This window comes from Pristis pectinata, chromosome 20, assembly GCF_009764475.1.
Source record: "Pristis pectinata isolate sPriPec2 chromosome 20, sPriPec2.1.pri, whole genome shotgun sequence".
NCBI classification, from domain to species: Eukaryota; Metazoa; Chordata; class Chondrichthyes; order Rhinopristiformes; family Pristidae; genus Pristis; species Pristis pectinata.
In genome coordinates this window covers 15521652-15532309 of record NC_067424.1, presented here as the reverse complement: position 1 = coordinate 15532309, position 10658 = coordinate 15521652, and the positions used below count along the sequence as shown (strand labels likewise).

The following is a 10658-nucleotide window of genomic DNA, read 5'->3' as shown; positions in this document are numbered from 1 at the left end:
ATGGTTTGCTACGCCGCTTCAGAGGCAGTTAAGAGTCAACTGCATTGAAGACACATATAAGCCAGAGTGGTTTCATAATTGTAAACCTCTACTGCTGAAGAGACATAAGTGAAGCATTTATATAACTGATACAAGATAAAAGTGTCTATATTTTCCAGGAAAAAAAGAACTAAAATGAGAAAAAAAGAACTATTTCAGACCATATTTCTTTTCTGCTCTCTCAACTTGCACTAATGTCGTTTTGTTTATCTTGTCGTGTAAGTTATGTATAATATATGTTAATCTAAGTTTATGTTAACTTATGTTTTTCATGTTTCTAATGTACTGTGCTGCTGCTGCAAAAAGCTAGTTTTCATGGCATTCATAACCTGTGTGTGTATGCCTATGACAATAAACTTGAATTTGAACTTAAAATGTAATTCTCCACAGCTACTTTTCTCACAACTGCCCTCAGAATGATAAAAGGGTGTCTTCAATTATTTCAAGATGCCTTTATCCAATACAAACCATCACATACAGGGCACCTGCAGATTAACAGAGAGGTTCCCATGCCACAGGAGAGAATTTGTCCATAAAAGGGCAGAGGGTTGCAGTGCAGGAGGTTGCCCCGGGATAGATGTTCCCCAAATCGGAAGAACCAGGTCCATCACTTGCCATTGGCTGCAGCTCACATTATTGATCAGCCGTCTCTCTGGCCAAAAAACAAGCTGGAAAACGTAAACCACTTTCCTTCCCTCCTCCCAGAATTCAACCACTCTTCCCAAAGAGAGAGCACACAAGAACACAAAAGTAGTTCAAATAAAACAATCTATATATTTTATAAAGAGGTAAATATTCTTAGTAGAAACATGATGCTCACACTATAAACGTTTTTTCATCAACAATGTGTAAAGTCACCATTGTAGGTTTTCCATTCCTTTGCATTACAAAAAGAACACAACTTGGAAAATATAATGGGTTGTTTTACCTGTGAACTGGTTGAGAAGACCGAAGTAGGAGAGAGTGCATGTTTATTTCAAAACATGCTCAAAAGCATTTGCATAGCCATGTTGAAAAAATACTTAAAAATTAACAGTCATAGTAGAATGAAGAAGGCTTCCATGTGGGTCAGTGTCGGACTCCAACCCTGTTAAATGCTTTATATTAATTTCAGAACCATTTATTTTAGCAAAGAAGGATTTTGTTTTACCACTCTGAGAAAATTATGAATGATTCTAATTGCAGACTAGCGTGGGAGCTAGCATGGACAAATTAACTTACAAGCTGGGAAACCCATTTCCACTTCTACCATAGTGAGAGGATCTAACTGTTCATTTCCACTCCCACCCTATCGCCGATCCTTAGAGCAAATTCTGAATTGGAGGGATTTTCAGGGGAAGCAAGAATTGAGTAGGATTAGATCGGAGAACATCACCCAATACCTTATGTTCCCACCTTAATTTGAGAAGGCAGAGATGAAATTTGACACAGCAAAGCCTGCGTCTGCAGCATTTCACCTGACCCTACTTTGCATCTAAAATAAAACCAACTTATGGATGTTCGCCCACAATCCCTGCAATTCCCCACTAAGATCTGTGAGCTTTGAAGCTTGAAGGCAAAGCATCCATGCTGAGAGTTGAGTCAGGAAAGCATGTGATTTAACCAATCACAATTTCCCATCCAAGTTAATGTTTGCACAAAACTGGGGCCGACAAACCACTCAAGCATGGAGCAATTGACAAAATCACTCTTAGTTTACCAGTGAATGCCACAGGAATACTGGAAGGCATTGCCAATACTCCAGGAGTGCCCTGGAGTCCCCAGGCATTAAACCTTAATCTCCAGGACACTCCTGTGAGCAAAACTCAGGGGAAACCTCATGCATCAATAAAAACAAGCTGTTAAATTTTACCCTTTGAACATGTATGTTTATTGGTGATGAAAATATTTGCAAAATGGGATGAAAGGAATGCTTGACTGACAGCCAGGCAACATTGAACCATGCTGACTCTGTCTTTGTGGGTAAAAGGCACTGCAAGGGATGGACACATTGTAGAACCAAGGGTAGGAGTCTGGGGGCCAGGCCAGTTGGAGGCAGCAAACTTTCAGGAATCCATTGGTAAACCGTAGTCACTAGAGATTTGACTCTATAACAGGCACATAATTTGCATTCTTTACAAGATAAACATTTCTTTAAATATCTTATGAACATTTTTCACTTATTTTGCACCTCTGACCTTGCTATAACTTTGCAACATTTCAAAGCTGGATCTGTCAATGAATTGCTTTGAATTAACAAAGAGGCAGTTCTGATAGTTGCTTGGTACACAGCAAGATCCCAAAACATCAATGAGAGAAATGCTAGGAAAGGTTAGAAATCAAACATGTTTTAAGTTAAAAGAAAGAGGGAGGGATGGAGAGAACAAAGGGAATGTCTGCGATAGGATGGAGACCAAGAGAGAACGAATGAGACAAATGGTGCTGACGTCGGCTGAGAGAGGGAGGTGAAGGCTTCTTAATCACAGGTGATCTGTATGAAGGTGATGGTAATAGATGAAGACAAATAAAACAGCGTGAGATAGAGAAATGATGCTGGAACTGAGATACAGACAACTGCAGTTCCTGGAGTCTGAAATTAAAGAGAATGCTAGAAATACACAGCAGGCCAGAGAGAGTCCATGGAGAGAGAAAAGCAGAGTTAACTTTACAATTTGATGAGCTTTCATCAGAACTGGCTGGTTCTGATAAACTGGAAGGCTGTTTATCCGAATTTGTTGAATTCAATGTTAAGTCCTGAGGACTATAACATGCCCAGTCAGAGTCCCTCAAGCCCACTTTGAACTTCTCTGAAATGCTCAAAGAGCCAAAGAACGAGATTGGCTTCACAGAACACCTCCATCAGTCCACAAGGTAGCCTGAGCTTCCAGTGGCCTGTCCCTTTAAATGTCCATGCTACTCCCTATGTTAACCCTGTTTTTTGCCTCTTATACTGCTCCAGCACAGCTCAGCATCCAATGCTTCTTTGTTTGGTATTTCATCTGAAGGAATCCCTCAGTATTTTACTGGACAGACCACTAGATCAAAACCTGAAGGGGAGCTTCATGATGATAAATTTCAGAGCCCAACCTTTGCTTCAGTCAGATTTCCTGTTGATCATGATTTACAGACAGTAGGGAATTTGTTCCAAATCAGGATTCAGCACGTGAAGTCAAACTTTACTTTACATTGCCTTCAAGGGAGCTTGCAGTTAGCTAGGTTGTAAACAGCTGGTTGAGTTAAATCTGCTTACATGCGGTCCTGACCTGCATCACCCTGTTTATCATCACCCCTGTGCTCACTCACATACACTTGTTCCTGGTCCTGCAATAGCTTGGTTCTGAAATTCTCATCCTCGTGTTCTTCTCACTCTCCAGGGCCTCATTCTAACATATCTCCATAATCTCCTGCAGCCCTTACAATCCATTGACGTCACTGTGTTTCCTCCAGTTCTAGGCCTTCTCCATCCAAGAACATCATCACCCCACCACTGAGCACTATACCTTCAGCTGGCTGGCTCCCAAGCCATGAAATTTCCTCCTTGAATCTCTTGCTCTCCTTCTTGCTCTGTGAGACCAACCTCCTCGATCAGGTGTTTTAATCACCTGCGCTAACACATCTCTATGTGAAGCTCAATATCAACTTTCTGTTTGTTAATGTTCTTCTGAAGCTCTTTGGGACATCCTACTAAGTTAGAGGTGCTTTGTAAATAGAATTTGTTGTTGTTTTAATTCATTGCTTCATCCAAACTTCACCATTTTACTGCTCCCATGAAGGGATACCAAAAGAGGTCATAGTTTTAAGGTGAGAGGTAGGAGATTTAACGGGGATCTTAAGTGTTCGTCTTTTTGTTTTACACACGCTGCCACAGAAGATGGTGGAATACGATAAAATTATACTGCATTTAATAGGCATTTGGGAGACAAATAGGTAAGGCTTAAAAGGATATGGTTCTAATGTGGGCAAATGGGCAAAATGATCAGCATGGACATGGTGGGCCGCAGTGCCCAGTTCTGTGCTGTACGACTCTATGACTGGTCAATAGGAGGTCAAAATGGGAAAATAGAGGACCAGAGATAGGCCACAAGTGAAAATGGGTATATATGGGCTACAGCATAAATCTGAATTTGGATTCTAATTTCCACCTGACACAGGGTAAGTGAGGAAGGTTGGATGAAAGGGTTTGGATGCGGTGGGAGGGTTAAAGCCCCTAAAACGGCTATAAAAAAACTGTGTCACAATAATGTCATATGTGAACAGGACACCAACACCATCTGGGTATTTCCATCAAGGTTTTGACATTTGCTGCTGAACTGTTTAACTGCAACAGGAAATCACACTTATGTCGGAAACTGTAACAGAAAATGAAAACCAAAAAAACTAAAAATGCTGGAAGTCCAAAATAAAAACAGAAAATGCTGTAGCACTCAGCAGGTCAGACAGCAGGAAGAGAAAATGCTTCAGGTCTGAAACCCTTCATCAGAACCTCAGTGCCCCAGACTTGAAATAGACCTGAAACAGTGGCCCGAGGCCTCTTTCTCTTTGCACAGATGCTGCCTGACCTGCTAAGTGTTTCCAGTATTTTTTTCTTTTTTATTTGGGAATAGTAACCGATGGTTAAGCTGTTTCTGAGTAATCTGGATACCTAAAGCACTGATTCAAAAGCAGAAATTCCATGAACAAATTGAAAGAAAGAAGAAAATGCTGATGACTCTCAACGGGTCAGGAAGCATCTGTGGAAAGAGAATAGAGTTAACATTTCAGGTTGAAGACTCCTCATCCATTCTGATGAAATATCCTTGACCTGAAATATAAGATTTGTTTCTCTATCCACAGATGCTGTCTGACCTGTTGATTGTCGCCAGCACTTTCTGTTTTTATTTCAGATTTCCAGCATCTGCAGTTTATTGATTTTCAAATGAAATGAAATCACTCACAATGTAGAAAATATCCTATCTCAAGTCATAGCAAAGTAACAAAAGCTGAGTGTTGGCTGCAAGAAATGTTGAAAGCGACCAGTATCTAAATTTGGTGGCAGGAGCTAGAAGGGCGTGCGGTGGAGGTGGGAGTGAAGGAAGAACTGAACCCAGATGGTGAGTCAAACCAGTCCCTAGACACTGAGACTTTGTCCCCTACTCTCTATCACGAATGATCGAACTCTCACTGAAACCACAACCACAAACTGTGGCAGGACCTCCAACAACTCTCCAGAAGCAGGTGGCTCAAAAGCCCTCCTGATCTACCCTCACGGCTCACTTCAGCTTTGTGGTAGTTCTTCCTGACTGATTTATCCAGCTTAATCTTCAACAGCCTGGAGGGGAAGGGGTAGGAGAAGGTCCTTGATGCTACTCCCTTATTGGAAGATAAAGCCCGAATTAGAACGCAAAGATTAAATTTGGTTCAGTAATTTGAAAAACAACATGAATGGGATTTAAACTCTGAATGTGGTTCAGATTACCCCATGACAACAGCATATGCCTTAAGCCATCAAAATAAAAAGTTGGGCACTCCCAAATACTTTGATGGCTTAAGCCATATGCTGTTGACTGATACACTGGAGGTGTGATTCTCAGAGCATAGAGCCTTGGTATGCAAATATACATGACACAAATAGAGCCAGGCAATGTTATAGGCCAATCTGAGGATCACACTACTCTTCAGAGAGAAACGGAGAACAGAACCTTGCTTTAATTCTGCAGCAATTCACTGGGACCTAATGAGTTTCCTAGCAACTGGATCACATGTGGCTCCTTCAAAGTACATTGCTAGAGCTTACAAGTGGCTAAGGCCCATATCCTACAATCCAGCCACACACAATACGAATCATCCTTGTACATCAACTCAACTACCCAGAAGGATAAGGACAGTGGATGCATGAGGCCACCACCTCCAAGGTACAAGTTATCCCAACTGGAATTGTCTTGGCCAGGATTTCATTACAGCTGGATCAATATCATGGAATTCCCTACAACAGCATTGCAAAGTGGACTCTCACCACACAAACTACAATAGTTCAAGAAGAATGCTTAATACCTCCTTCTTGAGGATCAGATAGGGGTGGGAAATAAATGTTCTTGTCAGTCACACCCATATGCAAACAACTATGACCCCTGCTCCTGTTAATATAACACACATTGGCTATAATTTTCAAACATCGGAAGGTGAAGTGGTGATGGTAGTGGGCAACAATGTGCTCAAGAACTTTCCTTGTGCTATAAGATACCAAAAGATAGACATTTCCAAATGCAAATCAATAGCTTAACATGATTCAAAAGGCTTTCCAACCATTAGTACAGACATTGGCAGTGGAAAACAGAAAAAAATGAAGATTTGATAGTGGATGGAACACAATCTCAAGATACAAGTAACATTCGCAGTCTGCTTGACTCCATTCCAGGTTTCCAATACACTCTAAAACTCTGCATTATATTACAGACTACTTTACAAATCCAATACAGCTCCCTATTATAATTCACTCAAAATGAGCAGGAATCCTGCTTCTAATTCTTCAGCACATTTTCAGAAATAGCAGGAAGTTTGGAAAGAGAGAAATTATATTTCTCTGCTGGTTTACAGAAACTCAGGGTGAGCCAAGACACTTCATTGGCAGTGAAGTAGATCTGAAGTGTAGTCACTGTTCTGTTGCAGGAAATGTAGCAGCCAACTAAGCACAGCAAAATCCCACAAACAACAATGAGGTTAATCCCCATGTGGTCTCATTTTGGTAAAGTTGTCTGAAGGATGAACACTGGCCAAAACATCTGAGGAACTTCCCTGCTATTCTTTCATAGTTTGCTGCAGAACCTTTAGATCTAGCTGAGACGAGAGAGCAGGCCACATTCACAAGTGAATCAGTCCTTTCAGCAGAGCAAAGCAGTGGTGCCTGTTCAAGTCTTGCGTCAGTGTCTCGTCCAAATGCTGTCATCGCTGATAGTGCAGCAGTAGAATGTCAGCCTAGGTTACGGGCTTCATTCTCTTGCATGAAGCTTGAACCCACAATTCTCTGCTTCAGAGCCAAGAGTGCGAGCTACAGGCCATCGTAAATCGTGACCCTTGCAAACAGAACACACAAGTTGTCTACCCCATTTCCACCCCACCCCAGTAAATACCTGCAGGAAATCTCAAATAAAAAGTGCTGGAATTGCTCAGGAGAAAAAAAAATGTGACAGCGGCAGCAAACTTTGATCAAAGGCAAGGGAAACTGAATGTAATGAAGGTGAACAAAGAAATAGAGACAGACATTAATGCTGATGACAAAATCAGAACTTCTTCAGGATGAGCACTCCAAGAAAAGAAGTGTCTGTGAAGTAAAGAAGCAAAAGACTGCCAAGTAACTCCATCACTTTATGTGTAATTTTAGTAAATCCCTTGTTGGGACGTGAAGGGGCGCCAGGGTTCCCACATTACATTCACTGATGTTTTGGATAGCTTGCTCTTTCTGCCAGCAGCTCGGAGGTTATAGTACCAAAATCATAAATCTGGGTCTGTTTTCCCCAAGGGACAAAGAACAGGAATTCCCAACTTTGAAAAGATTTAAAGAATTTTAAGGATTTTGAATTCCCCATAATGGTTTGTTTTCTCTTTAAGCAAGATAAAAACTGCTTTGGATGATTGCCAAATGATTGGCTTACGGTCAACAGGCCAACAGCCATGCAAACCTTATTTTGTAGGCATCTACATGGAGCTTCCCACCAATGACATGGAAAGTTTACACTGAAGGGAGGGAAGCCACATACCGGGCAAATATTGCTGGCACAAAGTACTTGAAAAGGAAATGTTTGCATTGCTCTTGGGGCACGAGCAGGGAATGTGGAACTACTTGGATAGCTCTTTTGAAGGGGTGGAGCAGCTACAAATGGTCTCCTCCTCTACATAGGCCGAATTTAACAAGCCAGCTCCTCGTGATCTGAGCTCCAGTCTTGGAAGACCTCAGTCATGGTCAGCAAGATCTCCCAGCCATTTATTTAACAAACTTTAAGCATTGCCTCTATTATGTTTAAACAGATCAGCTCCAGTACTCCAATGCACATTGTAATTAATCAGTATCCATATAACACAGAAACTCGTCACTGCCTACACAGGTCAATGTTGTCACATCCACCAAGTCTGGGCCTTGGTACTATTAGTGCCGCATTTGGTCTTGATGTTTCTTTGGCAGTTTTTTTTGTTGTGGATAAAAAGATGGCTGTAAATCACAGGCTAAAACTTGTGCAGAGATCGGATTACAGTTTGTTGTATATCTGCAAGGGGTTACAATGATGGGGAAATGGAGGATTCCATACCTCTGAGCTAGATGTTAAGTTGGTGAGGTGCATCAAGCAGCTGCCATGGACTGGGATAAATGGCCCCTTATCAGGTAAATAAATACTGGGTGAGGGGCAGCTTTGATCAGTAGGAGGTGAAAGCACAGGAGCTGAGGCTTTAAAATGCCCTTGGGGCCAGGATGAGTCACTTCTGGTTCTCCCATACCTGGGTCTCCTCTGGCCGGGATCTTTCTTCATCAGAGGCTGCACGGACCTGTGATTAAAACTCTGGGCACATCACAGGGTCATCATCCTGACGTAACTTTGTCACTAAAATAGGACCCTCACTCAACCAGTGGCCTTCCTGTGCCTGGACTCATGGACTAAAATGGCAGGGGCAGTAGGAATAATTCAGAAATACAGGGCAATATCATCCCACCATTTTAAACTCGCACACATTCCCACCATAAAACTCAACCCTGGAGATTGGTGAATTCATTTGCATATGACCGGGACTGCAGAAACTTCATTTATCCAGTTACCTGCTTTGCTCAGCTGAAAGAGCTGATTCATTTGTGAATGTGCACTGAGACTCCTCGCAAGTTATCTAAATTGGGGGAAAATGGGCTTAACGAAGAGGGAATGAGATTTGAGTCCAACCCTGGCTTTACACGACACTAAAGCGCACACACTCATTTTCTACCCGAGGATAATGTTCAAAAACTAGGACTTTCTCGTCCAGGGATACTGAGCCTAACAGTATTCCTGGCACAGATCAGCCAAAGCAGTGGTATCAAGGAATCATATCTTGGGTTGTCCTGAGTGTATGGATCCAGTGTCAGCTCCAAAAGCCACACCAGCCCAACAAACTAGTGAAGGATCATAGGAATTTTAATCGCCCAGCTCAAAAGAGACCTTTGAAATCTCAATTTTTAAATAGAACCCCATCTCCAACCCCAGCCCCAACTTCTGCTCAGTAACACCAAACTCTGATGGACTTTCACAATGCAAACTGTGGCTGAACACAGACTTGAACCCAACCCCTTCCTTAAAAGATGGGTGATCAGTAGTTTACTCGGGGGAGTATGTTGGTCAGTGTTGGGAGAGGAAGAGGTGGTGGAGGTGCTCTCATAGATATGGTGCAGCACTTTCCACCAGTGTCACACTGTTGATAGGGAAGAAGAAGGGTAGGCAGACTCCACAAAATCACTATAAAATATGGCCTGCAAAAGGACGTGAAAATCTTCAAACCCAGAAAATCAGTAAAAAAAAGAGCAACTTCTGACACATTCTTAAAATCAAGAGGAGTTCAAGAAATTCCTGAACCTCAAAATGCTGGCATCTCCCCATCTTGCCCATCCAACAGTTTTACACGCGCATTGTAGTTTTAATGCCAGATGTTCTGTGTCACAGAATGTCACCATCTTCTATGCTAATGCTGCTCCTTCGGCTACTTGCTTTGGAAGCCTCTGGTGACCCCGAGGAGAGCAAGGGGTCCTTCCCCAAGGGAGAGAGTGTGTCGTCCATCATTAACATGTCATCCAGCTGGTATTCCTTTTTGGTGGGAACGTTGAAGGAGAGGTCAGTAAATTGGTTCATGGGGTCACCGTAGCCCAACATGGTGTCACAAAAGCCAAAGGACTGAGCAAAATCCATTTGGCTTTGAGGAGGCTGCTGGTGATGCTGGTTCAGGTGCGGCTGTTGAAGTGAGTCCATTGGATTCTCTTCATGTTTGACACAAGAGCTAAGGATCTCTGATGTGTTGAGCCCTGAGGGCGAGACGGTGGACAATCCATGGGCCTGAGCTTGCATCTCCAGTTCCTACATGCCACCAGGAATAGAAAAATGCTTGTGGTTAATATTGGGGGGCTTTGTTATAATCTCTACTTTGACTTCAGACAGCCTGCGTCTATCTAACTGCAAATGCTTTTGTAATGCAGGAAATGCAACAACATATTTGCACACAGCAATGAAAGGTAGACAAGGTAAATTGACAAATTGGTTTATTGTTGTCACATGTACCGAGGTGCTGTGAAAAACCTGTCTTGCATGCCATTCATAGAGATCAATTCATTACAAAAGTGCATTGAGGTAGTACATGGTAAAACCCAGAAGGCGTACGGCATGCTTGCCTTCATTGGATGAGGCACTGAGTACAGGAGTTGGGACATCATGTTACTGCTGTACAAGACGTTGGTGAGACCACACCTGGAATATTGTGTGCAGTTTTGGTTGCAATACTATAGGAAAGGATGTGATTGAACTAGAGAGGGTGCAGGAAAGATTCACAAAGATGTTGCCGGGACTGGAGGGCTTGAATTATAAGAAGAGACTGGATAGGCTGGGACTGTTTTCCTTGGAACGAAGGAGGGACATAGATTAGGTGGATGGTCACAGTCC

General features: G+C 42.4%; 1 protein-coding gene across 5 annotated transcripts in view; it reads right to left on the bottom strand.

Moving 5' to 3' along the window:
- Nucleotides 1-846: 846 nt before the first annotated feature.
- tfeb (transcription factor EB) overlaps nt 847-10658 on the bottom strand; it is a 67384-nt gene continuing 57572 nt past the window's right edge. For all 5 annotated transcript variants that reach the window (XM_052034470.1, XM_052034471.1, XM_052034469.1 and 2 more), the window contains one exon: nt 847-10079. In XM_052034470.1, the coding sequence (XP_051890430.1) occupies nt 9666-10079 (414 nt within the window). In that variant the 3' untranslated portion in view covers nt 847-9665. The remainder of the gene's footprint in view (nt 10080-10658) is intronic.